The sequence below is a fragment of the Lithobates pipiens genome, unplaced genomic scaffold (assembly GCF_037356315.1).
Source record: "Lithobates pipiens isolate NorthernLeopardFrog02 unplaced genomic scaffold, aLitPip1_a1.2 Scaffold_19, whole genome shotgun sequence".
NCBI lineage: Eukaryota > Metazoa > Chordata > Amphibia > Anura > Ranidae > Lithobates > Lithobates pipiens.
In genome coordinates this window covers 274,649,564-274,673,882 of record NW_027507764.1, presented here as the reverse complement: position 1 = coordinate 274,673,882, position 24,319 = coordinate 274,649,564, and the positions used below count along the sequence as shown (strand labels likewise).

Sequence of the window (24,319 nt, the reverse complement as noted above, 5' to 3'; positions counted from 1 at the left end):
AATCTGTTGAAACAGAAGCAAATTAATGAAGGCTGTTCTATTCCAGAAGGTCCAATCCAAGGAGAAGAGAAAATCCATATTGGAGACTGGGTCCTGGTAAAAATAATAGAGAAAGCATTGGCACTCACCTAAGTGGGAGGGAACGTATCAAGTTATTCTGATCACTTCCACGGCTATAAGGATAGCAGAGAGGTCTACCTGGATTCACCAGTCCCATTGTAAAAAGGTTTTACAGGCAGAGTAGGGCCAGTTGGCCACAAGAGGTCCAGAAATTCTGGCTACAAAGGGAGGTCTCACATAAGGTGGGACTTGTCTCAAACCGGTAAAGTCTCCCTCACCTTCCAATTCCCCTACCCTATCCGCTGGAACTCTGTAGCTGGTTAGGATGAAAGGGACAGTAATTATCCTTGGGTTACTGGTGACTCTAGGAGAGGCATCCATAAGAAGGGGTAGACGCTACGGAAGAGTGAAGGAACCTTTGGATTGGGAAACAACAGGAAAAGCATTAACCTTTTATAGAGGGAATAACTAGCACTATACTGGTAGACTTCTGTCAGATTGCAGATTGTGGGGATACAACTGGGGCTAGAGGACTTCTATGGGCAGATAAATATATCTGCTGGCTCTGGAATAGGGCAGGATGTCAAGCATGGGATCAGGCCCTGTGGACTACAGCTCATCAAGATTGGGGGTATAATCAACCAGGGGCTAAAAAGAGTGGAATAAAGGAGAGACTCATAATTACAAAAGCGGCCAACTGTAACCAACTATTAATAACAACATTAAAGGAGCCGAGGAAGGAAGATCAGCGGTTGTATTCCATGGGAGCGTGGGTGTCAGGAACTGACCCCTCGAACATTTTTCCTTGAGGTATTACCACCTAATAAAACTAGACAACAAGAAACAATAGAAGATGCCATAACTTTGGAGACGGGCTACCAAGAAAAAAATAAGTGGTTAGAATGGTTGAGGTACACAGTTAAAACTCTAAAAAAGGAAAACTGTTTAGTTTGTGCCAGAGCCAGACCACATTTAGCAACAGTTCCTTTTCCTCTAGATCACAATACAGATCCAGGAGGTTTAAAATGTATGTTGTAATTTTATATAAGAGCTATAAACCTGAAACAAATTCTACTTGTCACACATTGAGTTTTTCCCCCAGTACAGAGACCTTAGATACCTCCAGCGGTTACCGCTTATCCAGGCAACTTTACTTGTTTTGCACTCCCAGGGAACCGTAGCGCGGTGGATCTTGGGTCACTACCTGATGACTACTGTGTGGAGAGGATTAACACGGACAACGGTGACTGGGTTGAACATGACATTCAGAGAGCTGGGGGATGTGTGGGGATAAGAAACTGCGAGCTAGACTACCGGCCAATGCCCGAGGGGATTGCGCTATGGTCCAGCTGGCTATGCCCCTGAGAATCCTGTCAGAATACCCGTGGACTAAGAGTCGCCAACAGTATCGGAGGGACACCTCTCCCATGGGGTCATTTGACTCTCACATCTACATAGATGAGATTGGGGTTCCTTGCGGGGTGCCGGGTGAGTTTAAAGCCAGGAATCGGGTGACAGCTGGGTTTGAGTCTCTTCTCTGGTGGTTGACTATAAATAAAAATGTTGACTGGATTAATTATATATATTATAACCAACAACGATTTGTAAACTATACTAGGGATTCTGTGAAGGGCCTAGCAGAACAGTTGGCCCCCACATCTCTAATGGCCTGGCAGAACCGAATGGCTTTAGATATATGGTCCTAGCTGAAAGAGGAGGGGTATGCAAAATGTTTGGTAGCATGTGTTCCACCTTTATCCCTAACAATACAGCTCCTGGAGGGACCGTGACCAGAGCCTTGGAGGGACTGACTGCTCAATCGAATGAATTGGTGGAAAACTCAAGTATTAATGATCCATTCACAACCTGGCTTGAAAGATGGTACGGTAAATGGACTGGATTTATCACATCATGTTTGTTCTCAATCGCTGTGGCTTTGGCTGTTTTGGTCACTTGCGGATGCTGCTGCATTCCCTGTATTCGAGGACTTTCACAGAAACTGATTGAAACTGCAGTCTCAAGAACAATGTATCAAACCCTCTCTACCTCTGAGGAGACCTATGTGGACATTGAAGCTCAACTTAATGACCTACAGTCCAAAAGTGTATAACACGGGGACTATCATCGAAATGTGTTGAGATAAAATAGTCACACAAAGAGGAGGGGATGTTAGAAAAGTTTTAAATGTTTATTGTGTGACTATTAGAAAAACAATATTCCTGAGACTGATTTTTAAAACTTCTGAGCACATTGTTGTATTAACTTGTATTGTTTTTGTCTTAACTAACTCCATAGTAAGTTGTAGGATGACTAGGTTTAACTATATATGGTAGCATAAGGTTCTAAAGGAAACTCTAAGTAGCCAAAATAAAGTGCCATCATGTACCAGGCACGCTATCTAGGTTTCCTCAGCCAATAGAAGCATAGAGGTGGGATCAGTAGGTATGAGGAGGGGGGAAGACACATTCTTCGGCGGGACTCTTACTGCAACTTCTGCTTTGTAAGCATGTCTCCCTTTTGTGGGCCACATCAGAAATAAATTGTCTGCTTCTCAATACATCTGGAGTTTTGACTCGTCACAAGAGAAGATTCCTAACAACCTCCTATCTCAAGGTACAATCTTTCACCCTGCTTTACCATCGCTGGCTTTAACTGCATGGCTGTTGAAAGCCAGGTATTGAGGAACCGGGGTCTGTCGGACTCGTGATTAGGACTATGCTGAGAGCACGGAAATCTTCTTCCAGGAAGATATACCATCGTACTTGGAAGGCCTATATCTCCATATGTGAGGAGAAAGGGTGGCATCCACGCTCCTTCTCTATATCCAGGATCCTGCTGTTTCTTCAGCAAGGTGTAGACCAGAGGTTGGCGTTGAGCACCATCAAGGGGCAAATTTCAGCTTTGGCTGTCCTTTTTCAGCGACCTCTAGCGTCTCACTCACTAGTGAGTTATTTTGTTCAGGGGGTGCGCCATGTAGTCCCTCCGGTGCGTCCTCTGTTGCCTCTGTGGGATTTGAACCTGGTGTTGGCGCTTCAGAAGCCGCCGTTTTGAGAATATCAGGGAGATTCCTCTGTTGACCTTTTCACAGAAGGTGGTCTTTCTGGTGGCCATCACATCGGCCAGGAGGGTTCCAGAACTGGCAGCCTTGTCCTGCAAGTCGCCTTATCTGGTCATCCACAGGGATAAGGCAGTGTTGCCTCGCAACCGTCCTTTCTACCGAAAGTGGTCTCTGCATTTTATATTAATGAGGCCATTGTATTAGCATCGTTGTGTCCTAAGCCGAAGCACCCCCAAGAGGTGGCCCTTCACGCTCTCAATGTGGTTAGGGCTCTGAAGGTGTACTTGTCTGTCACAGTAGTAATTATAGATTATCCTCACGCCACAATGTTTCAGATAAAGAAAAGTAAAGCAAAAGTAAAAACGAGAAAGTATGGCTGCAGCAAAACACCGACAAGGGTTAAAACCATCCCCTAAATCGATAAGCTGTATATATGGTGAATGGTGTTGCGCTCCACTAAAAGTACAAATAAATAGAGTAGATAAATATGGATATAACTATCAATATACAATGTGCAAATAATCATTCGATAACTATTATCTTGTTCAATAATAAGTAGATGCTCTTTCAGAAACTTATTTTGATTCTAAACGCATGCAAACTATCATAAAAAACTTCTTCTACAAAAGTGCATCTAGTGACAATAAGCAATAAAGTGCATTCAGTGCCAAAAATTGTTTAACATATAATCAAAAAAGAATATATATATATATATATATATATATATATATATATACAATGTAATTCGGTCCATAGTGCATAAAAGTGTAAAACTCAAAAATAAAGTAACAAAGTCTGAAAAAAAGCCAAATAATGAATCGTTTAATGTCCAATAAGGTGCAACGAAGCAACAGTGAAAGTGTGTCTATTTCTATATAAAAAAAAAAAAGCTCTCAGTCCATATCAGAACGTGCACTTTATATATCCACTCTGTGTTATCAACATATGATGGCTCCGTGAGTAAACAGTAACTCCACCAGTGATCACGTGAGTAGGTGTCCACACACTAGGTGCAATGGCTACCTTACCTTACTGCTGTAAGGTAAACAGCAGATATTCCTTTCAACAGGCAGTTGGTATAGGTAGTATGGGTGGTCCTCTCTAGGTCCTCAGCCCCAAGCCAACATTCACATCTTCTTGATGTCAGGTAGCCATTGTACCCTTAGACAAACTCTCTAAGGGTACACAGAGTGGATATATAAAGTGCACGTTCTGATATGGACTGAGAGCTTTTTTATATAGAAATAGACACTTTCACTCTTCGTTGCACCTTATTGGACATTGAACGATTCATTATTTGGCTTTTTTTCAGACTTTGTTACTTTATTTTTGAGTTTTACACTTTTATGCACTATGGACCGAATTGCATTGTGTGTATATATAATATATTTATATATATATATATATATTCTTTTTTGATTATATGTTAAACAATTTTTGGCACTGAATGCACTTTATTGCTTATTGTCACTAGATGCACTTTTGTGGAAGAAGTTTTTTATGATAGTTTGCATGCGTTTAGAATCAAAATAAGTTTCTGAAAGAGCATCTACTTATTATTGAACAAGATGACCGTTATTGAATGATTATTTGCACATTGTATATTGATAGTTATATCCATATTTATCTACTCTATTTATTTAGTTGTAATTTTAGTGGAGCGCAACACCATTCACCATATATACAACTTGTCTGTCACAGCTTCCTTTCGGAAGTCAGACTCACTGTTTGTTTCAGTGGCTGGTCCTAAGAAGGGTATGGCGGTCTCGTTGGCCACCATTTCCAGGTGGATCAGACAGATTGTAGTCCAAGCCTACGCCTTGAAGGGGCAGGTGCCTCCCTTTCCAGTCACGACCCACTCTACAAGAGCAATCGGAATGTCTTGGGCCTTCCGACACCAAGCGTCTGTCGCTCCGGTGTGTAAGGCGGCGACCTGGTCGCCTGTCCATACGTTTACCAAGTTTTACAAGATAGACGTCAGTGCATCGGCTGCTGGTTTTGACCGCAAAGTTTTGCAGGCGACCGTGTAGTTGCTATTGAGTTTTTTTTTATTTATTTTTTTCCGGTTTTTTTTGATAAAAACACAGTACTGTTTCGTTATTGCACTGTTAAATTACTTCCGCAAGGTTTCGGTCTGGGGGTTCAATCCTGTTGAGGATGCCTGGTTTTGTGGTGGAGTTTCCACACACTGCGTTTTTTTTTTTTGTGGGTTAAGTTTCACTAGTTACCACTTGCCATGGTGGATGAAGTTATTAATGCTGTTTTTTTCCCACCCCTCGTTTTGGCACTGCTTGGGGACGTCCCATGTAGTTGGAGAGGAGCTGTGTCGGTCGGTGAATATAAGAGAAAATAGGATTTTTGTACTTGCCGTAAAATCCTTTTCGCTGTATTTCACCGACCGACGCAGCACCCACCCATCCTTTTTCTACGTTATACTGCTTGTTGATGTACTGAAGCTGCTAGCAGCAGGAGGAGGGTTGATGGGATGGGGCCAGCCCCCCCCCCGGGGCGGGATTAAAGTTCTGTGTATTGTGTAACAATTTTGCCTAGTTAGTCCTAATGGCAGGCTATACAACCCATGTAGTTAGAGAGGAGCTGTGTCAGTCGGTGAATTACAGAGAAAAAGATTTTACGGTGAGTACAAAAATCCTATTTTTCCTATCAAACAATGTACTGGCAACAACTACACAAATTTGACGAACAGATTCCTGTGTAATATGATATTAAAATTGATCATGCTGAACAATAATGAGAACATAGTTCATTGAAGTCACACTTGCCTGCTGGTTTTTAATTATGACATGTAGGTATGCGTCAATTACATGTATTTGAAACAAAAGAAAATGCCTATAAGAACACATGTAACTTGAATATATTTTCTAGAGTAGTGAAGTAGTCTCTTACCTCATCTACCAGCCACTTTGTTGCACGCAGCGTTTTAAATGAGGAGACAAACCGCGAGTAAGGCCCTACAACAACTACCAGTGATTTCTCATCTTCTCTCTGCCATAACACTTGAACTGGAGAGGCAAGGATAAAAAATGAGCATGATTAGCAAACGTTTAACCACTTGAGATCCGCGCTATAGCCAAATGACTGCTACAGCGCGGATCTCCTTTTCCGGGACTACGTCTATTGACGTCGTCCCGTGTACGAGCGGCCTGCGTGCCCTGTGATCGGCGAGTCCATGAGACTCGCCTGATCACCGATCCGTGCAAGGGGTCGATCCCGACCCCTTATCACGTGATCAGCTGTCAGCCAATGACAGCTGATCAGGTGACATAATGGAGCCGGTAATCGGCTAGTATTCCTCCTCGCGCTGACAGCGCGAGGAGGAAAAAAAAAGGCGATCACCGGCGGCCGTGATCGGGACATTAGTCCCGATCACGGCCAGCAATGCAAGCGCCCACCTGCCCCCTGCAGTGCCACCCTAATAAAAAGTAAGTGCCCCCCGTCAGTGCCACCCAGCAGTGCCCACAGTGCCACCAACAGTGCCCACAATCTGCCTAAAAGGTGCTGCACCCCAGTGCCGCCTATCAGTGCCCAGCAGTGCCACCTATCAGTGCCACCTATCAGTGCCCATCAGTCCCATCTATCAGTGCCCATCCGTGCCACCCATCCGTGCCATCTTATCTTTGCCCATCGGTGCCGCCTTAACTATGCCTATCAGTGCCCACCAGTGCAGCCTCAGTGCCCACCAGTGCAGCCTCAGTGCCCACCAGTGCAGCCCATCAGTGCCCACCAATGCAGCCCATCAGTGCCCACCAATGCAGCCCATCAGTGCCGCCTAATCAGCGCACTTCAATGAAGGAGAAAAATGACCCGTTTGCAAAATTTTATAACAAACTATTAAAACATGATTTTTTTATTTTTTATTTTTTGCATCTTTTTTTGTTTGTTTAGCAAAAAATAAAACTCTGAGCTGTAACTAAATACCACCAAAAGAAAGCTCTATTTGTGGGAAAAAGATGATAAAAATTTCATTTGTGTACAGTGTTGTATGCCCGCGCAATTGTCATTCAAAGTGCATCAGCGCTGAAAGCTGAAAATTGGTCTGGGACTGAGGGGGGTTTAAGTGCCCCGTAAGCAAGTGGTTAAGGACTGGCAAAAAAGTAATGCCAAATTTTTAGGAAATGCCATAATGGCCAAATGATGGCAAAGGCAATACCAACAGGGCAATGCCAATATTGACCAATAAGATCAAAGTAGCAAAAGAAGGCAGTAAAACTATGCCAAACAGTGGCAACTTTAACCAAACTCTAAAGGCCAAACCAACAGGGCATGGCCAAACATATGACGAACGGGGTCAAACTAGCAAGAGTGCATTAAAACAATGCCAAACAGTGGCAAATTTACACCCAAACTAAAAAGGCCATACCAACAGGGCATGGCCATGGCCAAACATATGACCAACGGGTTCAAACTTAATAAAACACTCTCCTACGGTGTGCACGATATTCCTTGAAGTATCTATTGAGGGCTTAAAATTCAACATTGACAGACATGTATAAAACATTAAAAACATTTTATACTGCATGGAGGTTAAACAGCGTTACAAAATGTTGGTCAAACGTAACCACTTAACAACCGCCCATTGCCGTTTAACGGCTTCAGGGCGGTTGTTTAACTCTGAGAGGCTGTTAATTAACGGCCTCCCAGAATTCTGCTCTCGCGTGCCCCCTGGGGCGCGCACACGAGATCATGCGTGACTGCCGGGTCCAGTGGACCCGGCGCATCACGGATCACGGTAAACGGCCGCTCGTCGCGGCCGTTTACCACGTGATCGCTCCGTCAAATGACGGAGTGATCACTTGTAAACAAACTGGCGTCATGTTATGACGCCGGTTCCTCCCTCCCCCTCTCTGTACCGATCGGTACAGCGGAGGGGAAAGAGATCGGTGTTAGCAGTGCTGTGGGCTGCATGTGCAGTGCCCACATCGCTGCTCACCGAATTTAACCCCTCAATTCCCTGCCAATACTCTGCAATACTCTGCAGTACCCCCCCATTACTCTGCAGTACCCCCCCATTACTCTGCAGTACCCCCCCATTACTCTGCAGTACCCCGCCATTACTCTGCAGTACCCCGCCATTACTCTGCAGTACCCTGCAATACCCTGCCATACCCTGCCATACCCTGCAATACCCAGCCATAGACGCCCCCCACCCCTCACCGCCCTCTGGTGCTTCTACCAACTCGCCAGTACGATCAAAGCCAGAATCTTTTATTTTTTTATTTTTTTTTATTTATTTTTTTCAGGCTTCCCAGCCTAGAGGTGAGATGTGGGGTCATATTGACCCCCAGATTTCACTGTAAAGAGGACCTGTCACCCCATATTCCTATTACAAGGGATGTTTACATTCCTTGTAATAGGAATAAAAGTGATCAAAAATTTATTTTTGGGGAAAAAAATGTCAAACTAAAATAGTAAAATGAACAATAAAAAAAAATAATAATAATTTAAAGCGCCCCTGTCCCCATGTGCTCGCATGCAGAAGCGAACGCATACGTAAGCCCCGCCCACATATGAAAACGGTGTTCAAACCACACATGTGAGGTATCGCCGCGAACGTTAGAGCGAGAGCAATAATTCTAGCCCTAGACCTCCTCTGCAACTCAAAACATGTAACCAGTAAAAAAAATGTAAAGCGTCGCCTATGGGGATTTTTTAAGTAGCGACGTTTGGCGCCATTCCACGGGCATGTGCAATTTTGAAGAGTGACATGTTCGATATTTACTCAGCATAACTTCATCTTTCACTTTTTGCAAAAATTGGGCTAACTTTACTGTTTTATTTATTTATTTTTCTTTTTTCAAGCACAAAACTGTTCCCCCCCCCCAAAAAACGCGTTCAACAAATTGCTGCGCAAATACAGTGTGAGATAAAAATTTGCAATGACCACCATTGTATTCTCCAGGATCTTTGCTAAAAAAAAAATATATAATTTTTTTTTTTTGGGTTCTCTGTAATTTTCTAGCAAATAAATGATGATTTTTACATGTAGGAGAGAAATGTCAGAATTGTCCTGGGTGCTCCAGAACGCCTGATGGCGCTCCCAGCATTTTGGGCCTCTGAATGTGGCCACACTGTGTAAAAGTCTCACATGTGGTATCGCCGTACTCGGGAGTAATAGCAGAATGTGTTTTGGGGTGTAATTTGTGGTATGCATATGCTATGTGTGAGAAATAACCTGATAATATGACAATTTTGTGGAAAAAAAAAAAAAAGGAAAAAAAATCTTGATTTTGCAAAGAATTGTGGGAAAAAATGACAACTTCAAAAAACTCATCATGCCGCTTACTAAATACATTGGAATGTCTTCTTTCCAAAAAGGGGTCATTTGGGGGGTATTTGTACTTTTCTGGCACGTTAGGGTCTCAAGAATTGAAATAGGCCGTCAGTCCTTCAGGTGTGATCAATTTTCAGATATTGGCACCATAGCTTGTGGACTCTATAACTTTCACAAAGACCAAATAATATCCACCAATTTGTACTTATTTTTACCAAAGATATGTAGTAGTATAAATTTTGGCCAAAATTTATGAAGAAAAAATTACTAATCTGCTAAATTTTATAACAGAAACGAAGAAAAATTCATTTTTTCGCAGAATTTTCTGTCTTTTTTTTTTTCTTTTATAGCGCAAAAAATAAAAAACTGAGAGGTGATTAAATACCACCAAAGGAAAGCTCTATTTGTGTAAAAAAAAAAGGACAAAAATTTCATATAGGTCCAGTGTTGCCTGACTAATTGTCATTCAAAATGTGAGAGCACCAAAAGCTGAAAATTGGTCTGGTTATTAAGGCCTCATGCACACGAGACGCAGATGAAACCTCTGTTAAAAAAAGCTGAAACGCGTCTAAACGCGGCATGCAAACGCGGCAAAACGCGCGTTTCTAAACACGCGTTTTGCCGCGTTTGCATGCCGCGTTTAGACGCGTTTGCGTTTAAACGCGTTTATAAAGATAACATCATGTAGACCCTCCCCAAGCTCTCAAAGCATTTTTTTAACTATTTCTGCTATTTTGATCAGAGTGAGCAGCAGCAGCATAGAGAGCAGTTGTACACTTGCATTTGCCGTGTCACTTGCCACGGCACCTGCCACAAGTTGTGGATTGTCCACTTGCCACGTCACTTGCCACATCACCTGCCACGTCACTTGCCACGAGATGTGGATTGTCCAGTTTCCACATCATCTGCCATGCCACCTGCCACAAGCTGTGGATTGTCCACTTGCCACGTCACCAGCCACAAGTTGTGGATTGTCCACTTGCCACGTGACTTGCCACATCACCTGCCACGTCACTTGCCACATCACCTGCCACAAGTTGTGGATTGTCTACTTGCCGCGTCACTTGCCACATCACCTGCCACGTCACTTGCCACGTCACCTGCCACAAGTTGTGGATTGTTCACTTGCCACGTCACCTGCCACGTCACCTGCCACAAGTTGTGGATTGTCCACTTGCCACGTCACTTGCCACAAGCTGTGGATTGTCCACTTGCCACATCACTTGCCACGTCACCTGCCATGTCACTTGCCACGTCACCTGCCACAAGTTGTGGATTGTCCACTTGCCACGTCACTTGCCACAAGCTGTGGATTGTCCACTTGCCACATCACTTGCCACGTCACCTGCCACAAGTTTTGGATTGTCCACTTGCCACGTCACTTGCCACGTCAGCTGCCACGTCACTTGCCACGAGATGTGGATTGTCCACTTTCCACGTCATCTGCCATGCCACCTGCCACAAGCTGTGGATTGTCCACTTGCCACGTCACTTGCCACATCACCTGCCACAAGTTGTGGATTGTCTACTTGCCGCGTCACTTGCCACTTCACCTGCCACGTCACTTGCCACATCACCTGCCACAAGTTGTGGATTGTTCACTTGCCGCGTCACCTGCCACAAGTTGTGGATTGTCCACTTGCCACGTCACTTGCCACAAGCTGTGGATTGTCCACTTGCCATATCACGTGCCACATCACTTGCCACGTCACCTGCCACAAGTTTTGGATTGTCCACTTGCCACATCACCTGCCACGTCACTTGCCACATCACCTGCCACGTCACTTGCCACAAGATGTGGATTATTCACTTTCCATATCACCTGCCATACCACCTGCCACAAGTTGTGGATTGTCCACTTGCCACATCACTTGCCACATGCCGTGTCACTTGCCACAAGTTGTGGATTGTCCACTTGCCACGTCAATTGCCACAAGTTGTGGATTGTCCACTTGCCACATCACCTGCCACAAGTTTTGGATTGTCCACTTGCCACGTCACTTGCCACGTCACTTGCCACGTCACTTGCCACGTCACTTGCCACGTCACTTGCCACGTCACTTGCCACGTCACTTGCCACGTCACTTGCCACGTCACTTGCCACGTCACTTGCCACGTCACTTGCCACGTCACCTGCCAAGTCACTTGCCACAAGATGTGGATTGTCCACTTGTCGCATCACCTGCCACGTCACTTGCCACATCACCTGCCACGTCACCTGCCACAAGTTGTGGATTGTCCACTTGCCACGTCACTTGCCACATCACCTGCCTCGTCACTTGCCACAAGATGTGGATTGTCCACTTTCCACGTCACCTGCCATGCCACCTGCCACAAGTTGTGGATTGTCCACTTGCCACATCACTTGCCACATGCCGTGTCACTTGCCACAAGTTGTGGATTGTCCACTTGCCACGTCAATTGCCACAAGTTGTGGATTGTCCACTTGCCACATCACCTGCCACAAGTTTTGGATTGTCCACTTGCCACGTCACTTGCCACGTCACTTGCCACGTCACTTGCCACGTCACTTGCCACGTCACTTGCCACGTCACTTGCCACGTCACTTGCCACGTCACTTGCCACGTCACTTGCCACGTCACTTGCCACGTCACTTGCCACGTCACCTGCCAAGTCACTTGCCACAAGATGTGGATTGTCCACTTGTCGCATCACCTGCCACGTCACTTGCCACATCACCTGCCACGTCACCTGCCACAAGTTGTGGATTGTCCACTTGCCACGTCACTTGCCACATCACCTGCCTCGTCACTTGCCACAAGATGTGGATTGTCCACTTTCCACGTCACCTGCCATGCCACCTGCCACAAGTTGTGGATTGTCCACTTTCCACGTCACCTGCCACAAGTTGTGGATTGTCCACTTGCCACGTCACTTGCCACGTCCCCTGCCACGTCACCTGCCACAAGTGGATTGTCCACTTGCCACATAACTTGCCACGTCCCCTGACACAAGTTGTGGATTGTCCACTTGCCACGTCACTTGCCAGGTCCCCTGCCACAAGTGGATTGTCCACTTGCCACGTCACTTGCCACATCACCTGCCACAAGTTGTGGATTTTCCACTTGTCGCGTCACCTGCCAGGTCACTTGCCGCGTCACTTGCCGCGTCACCTGCCAGGTCACTTGCCACAAGTTGTGGATTGTCTACTTTCCACGTCACTTGCCACTTCACCTGCCACGTCACTTGCCACAAGTTGTGGATTGTCCACTTGCCACCTGCCATGTCACTTGCCACAAGTTGTGGATTGTCCACTTGCCAAGTCACTTGCCACCTGCCATGTCACTTGCCACAAGTTGTGGATTGTCCACTTGCAATTGCAATTGTTTAAAATATTTTTCTAATGGTTTTTCATCATTTGCAATCATTTTTGAGATTTGTAATGTAAAAAAAAGGTCACCTTTAAAAACGCTTATAAACGAAACAGAAGGTCACCATCGATTTATTATCACCTTCCTTGTCCTAATTTTTTCCAGTCACGAAAAGCTTTAGGTGATCAACAATTATTTGTTCTTTAGAGGAACTCCAGTATCATTCAACAATGTGACCAGCTTCCCAGATATTGTCTCTATTGTGTAAGGGCCATTAAAGTCTGCTTCTAGACTTACACCTTTCCTGCCTTTTTTTTCCCCTCATGTTGAACAACCTAACCTTTTGCCCAAGTCTGCTTCTAGACTTGCACCTTTCCTGCCTTTTTTTTCCCCTCATGTTGAACAACCTAACCTTTTGCCCAACGGTATAAAATATGCTATTAAATTTTTTTTCTCTCTTCTTTTTTTTTTTTTATCACAGGCTTTTGTCTGTTTTGAGAATTGGAGATCTTTTCCTTCATGGCTTCTTTTACTATCTCCATTGCAGCTTTCTTCTCCTCCATGAATGAAACATAACTAGTCTCATGTGGGAGAATGATCTCCTAAAAGCTAAACAAAACCCCCCCCCAAAAAACACAAATTTTAAGTAATGTACCATAAAAATAAACCGCTATATTGACCTTGTAAGTCGATGAAGAGAACAGCCTATAAATTTATACATACCGTATATACTCGAGTATAGGCCGACCCGAATATAAGCCGAGGCCCCCAATTTACCCCCAAAAAACTGGAAAACTTATTGACTCGTGTATAAGCCGAGGGTGAGACATGGCTGTCCATCCCTGTGTGTCCGTCCATCCCTGTGTGTGTGTCCGTCCATCCATCCCTGTGTGTGTGTCCATCCGTCCATCCATCCCTGTGTGTGTGTCCATCCATCCATCCATCCCTGTGTGTGTGTCCGTCCATCCATCCCTGTGTGTGTGTCCATCCATCCATCCCTGTGTGTGTGTGTGTGTGTGTGTATCCATCCATCCATCCATCCATCCGTGTGTGTGTGTGTGTGTGTGTGTGTGTCCATCCATCCATCCCTGTGTGTGTGTCCGTGCAGCCTTGTGTGTGTGTCCAGCCTACCTGTGTCCCGAGCCTCCGTCCCGAGCCTCCTCCGTCCCGTGCCTCCTCCGTCCCGTGCCTCCTCCGTCCCGTGCCTCCTCCGTCCCGTGCCTCCTCCGTCCCGTGCCTCCTCCGTCCCGTGTCGTGCCGATGGATCGCCGCTCTTCTCGGCGGCCATTCTACAATTCAAAAGCCGCGCCTCCGCCTCCGCCTGTGATAGGCGGAACACTCAATTTCCCAGCAGCCTGTGTTCCGCCTATCACGGACATCCTCTCATCGTCGTCCGTAGTATGAGAATGAGCGGATGTCCGTGATAGGCGGAACACTGACTGCTGGGAAATTCAGTGTTCCGCCTATCACAGGCGGAGGCGGAGAAGGAGGCGCGGCTTTTGAATTTTAATGTCCGCCGTCTGTCTGCTCGATACGCTGATCGAGCAGTCAGACAGCGGTGACTCGAGTATAAGCCGAGGGGGCACTTTCAGCCTCAAAAAAGAGGCTGAAAATCTCGGCTTATACTCGAGTATATACGGTAAGCCCTGCAGCCTTCACCTCCACTCCACAGAAAGTGATACGTTTGCATATGTGAGCACAAAATTGCAGCACAGTTGTACATTAACTAACCGGCATTTCAACAAAAAAACTGCCTCTCTTCCATATATCAATTGAAACGGCGAATATTTTTTGGTGGTTTGAATTTTTGACCGCAAATAAAATAATGTAGGTTCCAAAAACATATCCCAATCATCCTGCTTATCATTGACCACTTTTATTAGAGCTCTAGAGTGAAAAAAAAATACAAAAAAATAGATTTACTTAACACCACATTTACAGCTCTCTAGAAAAAAGTCCTGCCACGAGTCCCATACTCAAGAGAAGTATGTTTTACGCTTAACCACTTGCAAAAGCAGCGGAATGCAAACACAAATGTGATTGGGAAAAAGGGAACAGTAATAAATGGTAAATACAAATACTAATTTAAACTTGACACATTATATTAGCGTTGGTTTTCTCATCAAGCCCATTTGTTTGTGGATTATATGCAGCTGTCACACTCCTTTCTATTCCCAGAAGTACAAAGGCCATGGTTAAGCTGTAAAAAGAAGCATGTTTAAAAACAAAATGAAAGTAGCAACCTAACGCTCATAGCATTTCTACTACTATGCTATTTTTAAAGTACACTTACTTGATTCGCATACTCTCTGCCTTGGTCAGACAGGATTCTTTTGGGACATCCGTGTCTATATATCATAGAGCAAAGGTGTTGTCCCACTTCAGAAGCGCTTTTAGTTTTTAGTGGGAACTCCTCCACCCAATTTGAAAAATAATCAGTTGCCGTGAGGTCCTGTTAGGTCGATGTCAACGAGTTCCCAAACATATGACACCTAATAGGATAGAATAAATTATTTGTAAATGCATTAATGATATATTTTGACTATCATCAGATCTATTATGTAAAAATAAAAGCACAACTTTAACAACATTTACCTTAATCAACTGCAGTGGCTCGCTACCTATCAATGGTTTTCCCACCTTCTGACACTGCTCACATTCGAGTACCTTGAAGAATACAATCTTAAAAATGTGTATGCCATTTGTGTAGGTGTATGTAAATTCTCAAAATCTAGTAGATTGCATACCCAGTTAGCAATCTGTACAGTCATTGCGTTCCAGTAAAATCTGGAGCACACTGCAGAGCGCGTTTTTTAGAATGCCAGTATGATCGCCAAGAGGTGAAGTATGAAATTGATGAAATGTGCTCTTTGCCTTATCTTTTGGTTTGAATAGCTATTTTATTGCCATAGAAGAGCTTTCCTTCTATAAAACAAAATTGACATTAAAAGATGGATTCATGAAAGAGCTATCCTACAATTTTGTTGTAGTGCATTATCCTTTGACACTCACCATTTATTGAAAATTTGGAGGCGTACCTCCGAAGGACGTGTTTAATTTTTAGAATATGCCGATGGGTACACCCCCTGAGCGAGGTAATTGTATACCTCTTGCCACTTGTTCTCCATTCCTGAAAATATAGCAGAACAGTATTGGATAACATTAAACATTAAAACCTGTAAACGCATTTTGGTAAGATATATTAAAAAACACAAATGCAAAGTGTGTTTTTCAGCCACTTCATCGAAAATATACAGAAAATTTAACAGCTGGTAAATAAACCAAGTCTATAATAAATGAGAATCAAAAAATATAGTCTTTATATACCTATAAAAAAATTGATACATGCCTCAGAAATGAAAATAATTCTGATATTACTCACTAGTTGCTGGAGTCTGATATATCGGGACTGCAATGCAACTGACCGAAACCAAATGCAAAAAGGGGGAAGATGCATAGATAAAAAGGTTTATTAAAAATGCTACATGGACCATCAACGTTGCAAAGAGCATGACCGTAATCAGATGATACTCACTAGTTGGGGAGTCTGGTAGATCAGGCCTGCAATGCAACTGATCATATGCAAAGCCTGTGAAGAAAATAAATTTAGAAAAATAAGAGGATACATAGAATAAAGGTATATTATATGCTAGATGAACCCTCAACGTTTCAAACAGCAGTACAGTATTAGATATTACTCACTAGTCATGGAGTCTGTTAGAGTGGGTCTGCAATGCAAGTGACCGAAACCAAATGCAAAGCCTGTGAAGGGAAAAGGAAAAAAAAAAAAAATATGATATGCTTTGAAACGACGGTGTGATTAAAATAGAACCATAAACCTAGAAGATGTGCAGATTTTTTTTTATATTTGAATGGGTATCGGAGTATATTTATTTTATATATATATATATATATATATATATATATATATATATATATATATATATATATATATATATATATATATATATATATATATATATATATATATATATATATTGTGTGTATATATAAATGTGTGTGTGTGTGTGTGTATATGTATACACATACACACACACACACTGATTCACACACTCTTGCCATTCTGTTGATGAGCTTCAAGAGATAGTTACCTAAAATGGCTTTCCAACAGTCTTGAAGGAGTTCCCAGAGATGCTTAGCACTTGTTGGCCCTTTTGCCTTCACTCTGCAGTCCAGCTCACCCCAAACCATCTCAATTGGGTTCAGGTCCTGTGACTGTGGAAGCCAGGTCATCTGGCACAGCACCCCATCACTCGCCTTCTTGGTCAAATAGCCCTTACACAGCCTGGAGGTGTGTTTGGGGTCATTGTCCTATTGAAAAATAAATGATGGTCCAACTAAACGCAAACTGGCTGGAATAACATGCCACTGCAAGATGCTGTGGTAGCCATGCTGGTTCAGTATGCCTTCAATTTTGAATAAATCCCCAACAGTGTCACCAGTAAAGCACCCCCACACCATCACACCTCCTCCTCCATGCTTCACGGTGGGAACCAGGCATGTAGAGTCCATCCATTCACCTCTTCTGCGCCGCACAAAGACACAGTGGTTGGAACCAAAGATTTCAAACTTGGACTCATCAGACCAAAGCACAGATTTCCACTGGTGTAATGTCCATTCCTTGTGTTCTTTAGCCCAAACAAGTCTCTTCTGCTTGTTGCCTGTCCTCAGCAGTGATTTCCTAGCAGCTATTTTACCATGAAGGCCTGATTCACAGAGTCTCCTCTTAACAGTTGTTCTAGAGATGTGTCTGCTGCTAGAACTCTGTGTGGCATTGACCTGTTCTCTAATCTGAGCTGCTGTTAACCTGCAATTTCTGAGGCTGGTGACTCGGATGAACTTATCGTCCGCAGCAAAGGTGACTCTTGGTCTTCCTTTCCTGGGGCGGTCCTCATGTGAGCCAGTTTCTTTGTAGCGCTTGATGGTTTTTGCGACTGCACTTGGGGACACTTTCAAAGATTTCCCAATTGTTCGGACTGACTGACCTTCATTTCTTAAAGTAATGATGGCCACTCGTTTTTCTTTACTTAGCTGCTTTTTTCTTGCCATAATACAAATTCTAACAGTCTATTCAGTAGGACTATCAGCTGTATACTGTATCCACCTCCTGCACAACACAACTGATGGGTCCAACCCCATTTATAAGGCTTGAAATCCCACTTATTAAACCTGACAGGGCACACCTGTGAAGTGAAAACCATTTCAGGTGACTACCTCTTGAAGCTCATCAACAGAATGCCAAGAGTGTGCGGAGCAGTAATCAAAGCAAAAGGTGGCTACTTTGAAGAACCTACAATACAAGACATATTTTCAGTTGTTTCACACTTTTTTGTTCAGTATATAATTCCACATGTGTTAATTCATAGTTTTGATGCCTTCAGTGTGAATCTACAATTTTCATAGTCATGAAAATAAAGAAAACTCTTTGAGAAGGTGTGTCTAAACTTTTGGTCTGTACTGTGTGTGTGTGTGTGTGTGTGTGTGTGTGTGTATGTATGTATGTATGTATGTATGTATGTATGTATGTGTATGTGTATGTGTATGTGTATGTATATATATATATATATATATATATATATATATATATGTATGTATGTATGTATGTATGTATGTATGTATGTATGTATGTATGTATGTATGTATGTATGTATGTATGTATGTATGTATGTATGTATATATATATATATATATATATATATATATATAGTATGTGTATATGTATGTGTGTGTATATGTATGTATGTATGTGTGTGTGTGTATATATATATATATATTATAAATTTAGACAGATGTCTAGGGTGGATATGGACGTTTCTTGCAGAGTAGGTTGAAAATGATGGCCATGTTATCATGTGTTGGGGCCATAATTTTCAACATACTCGGCAAGAAACGTCCATATCTGCCCTAGACATCTCTGCCATTGTGTTCATCCCTCATCCATCCAAAACGTATCAGTCGTCGTAAGTTGCATCCATCAATAATACACACGTGCTGTATATGTGGTGGGGTGAGGGGAGGAAACAATGGCAAAGTAATTTTGGGGGGAGAGGATGTGTATTGCACAAATTGGCTGGCATATGTGGGGTGGGGAAAACCACAATGGGCAAGATGTGCGGTGGAGAGGATGTGTATGGCACAAAATGGCTGTCAAGGGGGGGAGGAGGGATGGGAAGATGTGTGTTTGAGAGGCTGTGTATTGGACAAAAAGGCTGCCATGGGGGGGGGGGGGGGAGCGGTAGTACATACACCACACAACTTTTGAACAAAACTTTTGAACTGTTAATACATGTGCAGTATTAATGATCTATCCATAAAGTACATGCCCTTTACACAGACCGGCCTGAAGAGTAATAACATTGAAGCATAATGGGCAATTACTGCAATACACATCATGACCATCATAAATCTTTGCCATTGTATTGTTGTGTCCACATACCCCCCCACCCCCTCCATCCATCTATAGAATACAAGCCCTGTGCACAGATGGCCACCACAGTGCTTATGGAAAAATTTCAAATCTTAATATAATAATCCATACAATACAAGCGCTGTGCAAAAATCCATCCATACAATACAGGCCCGGTGCAAGTACCTGTCTTCGACTGGTATCTGCAACCCCCCCCCCCCGAAAGGTGCCAAATATGACACCAGAGGGGGGGGGGGTTCCAAAAAGTGGAGGTTCGATTTTTGTGTGAACCTCCGCTTTAATGTGAATTTTTACTTGCTGTATTGGGAGTAGTGAGTGTGCAAAAATCAGTTCCTATGGATGCTCAGTGTAAAAGCCCACACGCTCAGAGGCCACATGTATGCATACAGTCAACGGGTACAGGTAACAAAAACGGGTAGGACTCTGCTACAAAGTTTGTTAAAATTCCTGCAGTGTACATAGATCACACAGACTTTTTTCTTCTTTTCCTCTCAACAAAAGTGGCGCTATTCTTTCATGTCATTTATTGGCATTATTACCAATTTAGAAAACCTGGGACTGTATGGCAGTAGAATAACTAACCATTCTGGATAGTTTCTGAACTTGTCTATTAACCTTTTGTGCCTTGACTGCACACATGTGCATCTTCTCTGATGATGCATGTGTGTCAGTCCTAAAAGTGTTGATGACCCACAATCTGCAATTGCAAGAGGAGATAAACAGACACTCAAGCTACTTTTGACATTGTTAAATAATTGGAGAGCCGGAGTAGGCATTTTAGACCCTGTCCATCATATTCAAGAATTTTTGTGTCCAACCCCACAGCCTGCAGCCTGTCCGTCTATGACAGCCTGAAATACTGCATCTGGACATGGCTGGAGGATGTATTGAGTGGTGCTCGTGTTAAAGGCCCTGTGCATTTAGGGCATACTGTGTATGTCCATAAATGTACACTGAATTCAAGTACCACTTGGTACAGGGTCCACCCACAGCATATTTTAGCTTGTCACAGGGCTTGACATTGCACCTTCACCTCCAGGGAGCATGAAAACACTGGAATTTAGTGCTCACGGGGTAAACGCTCAGTGATCATGTAGCCTAATGGCTGTAAAGTAACTTTAAATATTTGTGACACTAAATACTTTTTCTTTTTCATATTATAAAAGAATGTCTGAAGATGCAACCGTATCTTTTTCTTTTCAGACGTGCGATTTGTGGTGACTTGATTTTGAGAAGACCTGAAGTCTCATGCAATGAGGATCCGTTTAAGAAGATGGCCTCTACTTGTAAAGACACTAGTGCTGTTTGGCATGTTCATGTTTACATATATGGTGATAGAACTTTCTGTTTCTTATTCCAACTCAATGCAAGAAAACCCTTCCACTAAAAGACGATGGGAAAGAGAGTTTGTTGATACCAAGGAGAAAATTGAGGACCTGAGTCGTCCAGTTTACATTAAACCTCCACCAAATCCAAATTTTCCAGGAGAATGGGGAAAAGCTGCACATTTGTCTCTGAGTCCGGCAGAAAAAAAGATGCAGGAGGATAGCATAGAGAAATATGCTATTAATATTTATTTGAGTGACCAGATATCATTGCACCGGCACATACAGGATAACCGAATGCATGAGTAAGTAACAGAATTTTTCTCTTAGTGAAGTCTTCAGGTTCAATTTCCTTTTTAAGACTGAAGTTGTGTTTTATTTTTTTATTTTTTTTTTTCATGCTTGTGTGCACATACAGATATAAAATTAATGAATATAGTACTACATCTAATTTTAAAGGGGTGTTACATCCAACATCAAAAATGTAAGCTTGCCAATCCTTCGATGTGGTGTCTGCGTTCTTCTCCCCCCGCCCCCCCCTTCATTTCACTTGCTAACATTTACTGTCTTGGGTGTGATCTGGATGAAGTAGTAAAGCAGACAGCTTTGTTGGACTGGGGATTGGGTAGTGTTAGACTAGAAGGTTTAAATGGACTTCACTAACAATTGTAATCATGCCTGTTTCAAATCGTGCTGAAATCGCGGCAAAACACAAACGTCTGTTTGGGTGCCATTCATTGTTAATGGCACCCCAAGGACAGTGTGATGCTGTTGTGATTGTCACTTATGAAAACACGCCAGGCTCAGGGCCAAAAATGTGGTCCTTGAGCTTCTTTACTGCGATAGACTCGCCTAGGGCAGTTCATTAAATTAAGTGGGCTGCCCTGTGTGTGACACGTGGAAACGCATTTAAAAAAGTATTGAGCGGGAACTCCTGTTACCGCTACGTGAGATGTGAACTGGACCTTACAGCAAACTTTTTTTTTTTTTCCTTCTGGGGTATAGGTTTTATATACTGTAAAAGAATACAAAGTGACCATTGTAAGCACCTCTGTCAGTGGTAATTTGTCTCCTCTCTAACTACTACCTAGTTTGGACAGCTTGGTCTGTTAAAGAATATGTAAGCCCAACATATCATATTCTTGATATGTGCCTGCTGTACCATGACGTACTTGTATGAAAAAAAGTATCCTGTTCTCTGTTTTGCTTCCTTTGTGTGAAATCCCTGGTGTTCCTGCCAGTCTCTCTGCTTTTGCTAATCAAGACTGACCACACTAAGCAGGATTACACATCATTGTCCATTTTTGATCTATGCTGGGAACCAAGGTTGGCCTTCTCCATAACACCCCCCACCTCCACAGCCTTTCACTGGGAGAATCGGTGTGTTACCGTTTCTCCTCCCCCTGCTCTTATGCAGCTATGAACAGGGGGAATGTGATCGCATAAAAAGGGGCCTTGAAAAAGTATTCATACCCCTTGACATTTTCCACATTTTGTCATGTTACAACCAAAAACATGTATTTTATTGGGATTTTATGTGATAGACCAGTGATGGCGAACCTTGGCACCCCAGATGTTTTGGAACTACATTTCCCATGATGCTCATGCACTCTGCAGTGTAGTGGAGCATCATGGGAAATGTAGTTCCAAAACATCTGGGGTGCCAAGGTTTGCCATCACTGTGATAGACCAACACATAGTGGCAAAAAATTGTAAAGTTGAAGGAAAATGATAAATGGGTTACAAATATGTGAAAAGTGCAGCGTGCATTTGTATTCAGCCCCCGAGTCAATACTTTGTAGAACTATCTTTTGCTGCAATTACAGCTGCTTTGGGTATATCTCTACCAGCTTTGCATGTATATAGAGTGACATTTTTGCCCATTTTTCCTTGCAAAATAGCTCAATCTCTGTCAGATTGGATGGAGAGCATCCGTGAGCAGCAATTTTCAAGTCTTGCAACAGATTCCCAATTGGATTTAGGTCTAGACTTTGACGGGGCTATTCTAACACATGAATATGCTTTGCTTTGATCTAAACCATTCCCTTGAAGATTTGACTGTATGTTTAGGGTCGAGAAGAAAAGAGTGATTGCACACTTGAATCCAAAAGATGCTGTGGAAATGTCTTTGTCATGAGCCAGACGAAATTGCAATGATAATCAGTTGACGCGTTTCACACGAAAAGAACTGAGCTTGTTCAGAACTGTATGTTTAGGGTCGTTGAGGTGGAGGTTCACCTTCCAGCAGGGCAGACTCTTAGCCCTTGTACACACGGTCGGAAAATCCAATGGAAAATGTCCGATCGGCCCGTGTTGTTGGATAATCCGTGTGTGTGGGCTCCATCGGACTGTTTTGGTTGGAATATCCGACAGACAAAGTTGGAGAGCTTGGCTATAAAATTTTCCCACAACATGATCCGATCGGACCTCGTCCGATCGTTTGTAGAGCACTCCGATCGGACAAAGTGCCACGCATGCTCAGATCAAATTACGAAACCAAAGCTATTGGCTACTAGCCTGAACGTAGTCCCGTCATTATAAATGAACGTCATCACGTTCTGAACGATCGGATTTTCTGACAACTTTGTCCTACCGTGGGTATGCAACACCAGTTTCTGACAAAATATGTCAGAACAAATCTGACTGATTTTGTTGTCGGAATGTCCGACCGTGTGTACAAGGGCTAACAGGTTTTCTTCTAAGATTGCCCTGTATTTGGCTCTGTCCATCTTCCGATCAACTCTGACCAGCTCTCTTTTCCGGCTGAAGAAAAGCATCCATAAAACATGATGCTGCCACCATTGTGTTTTCACAGTGGGAATGGTTTGTTCAGGGCGATATGCAGTGTTCGTTTCTTTATCGGACATCATGGGACGCAGAGCTGCCATAATAATTACTATGTGGGTTATACATACAACAGAATGATGTAGCGCAACATACAGAAAATAACCACAATATTATAAAAGTGCAAAAAATGTGTACAAAAAAAATCTATATGCAGCATCTCACAAAAGTGAGTACACCCCTCACATAAATATATATTTTATTATATCTTTTCATGTCAAGAAATTACACTTTTATACAATTTTAAAGTAGTGAGTGTACAGCTTGTATAACCAGTTGCCGACCGCTGCATGCCGATGTAGGTCGGCAGAATGGCACGGGCAGGCATATGGGGGAACCTGTATGTCCCAGCCTCTCGGCGGGTCCCCTATTGGGCCCCCCCCCCCCCCCCCCCGGTGCCTGTGACAGTTGAAATTGCTTCAGGAGCGATCTGTGCTGAGGGGGAGGCAACTGATTCATGGCCACCCCTTCGCGATCGCTCCTGGTGAATGGAATACTTCCTCTGCTTCTGTAATGTAAACAGAAGCAAAGGAAGTGATGTCCTCTCTCCTTGCATCGGTCTTTTCATCCTGGCGCCCGATGAGAGAAGACATCAAGTAAGTGCACCCTCACTACACATACAGTAGAACATACAGGCACACAAATCGCCCCCGATCAACCTCCCTGCACCCCCTGACACAATGACACCAATAGCAGTTTTTATTTTTTTACTGATCACTGCATTGGTGTCATTTGTGACGGTTATAAGTGTTAGGGCAGTTAGTGGCAGCCCCTTTTAGGTCTAGGGGTAACACCCCAACCCCCCCAAATAAAGGTTTAACCTCTTGATCATCCCCTGTCGCCAGTGTCATTAAGCAATCTTTTTCTGATTGCTGTATTAGTGTCACAGGTGATGCTAGTTAGCCAGGTAAGTATTTATTTAGGTTCACTATCGGCTTTTTATAGCGTCAGGTCCCCTCATAT

The 24,319-nt window shown here is 43.3% G+C and overlaps 1 protein-coding gene across 1 annotated transcript in view; it reads left to right on the top strand.

Annotated features, from left to right (window-relative positions):
• Positions 1–24,319, top strand: part of GALNT4 (polypeptide N-acetylgalactosaminyltransferase 4) — a gene marked incomplete in the record, with an annotated part of 451,007 nt that overhangs the window by 113,762 nt on the left and 312,926 nt on the right. Inside the window, 1 exon segment of the mRNA XM_077491946.1 lies at positions 20,391–20,817. Coding sequence (XP_077348072.1) covers positions 20,441–20,817 — 377 coding nt within the window.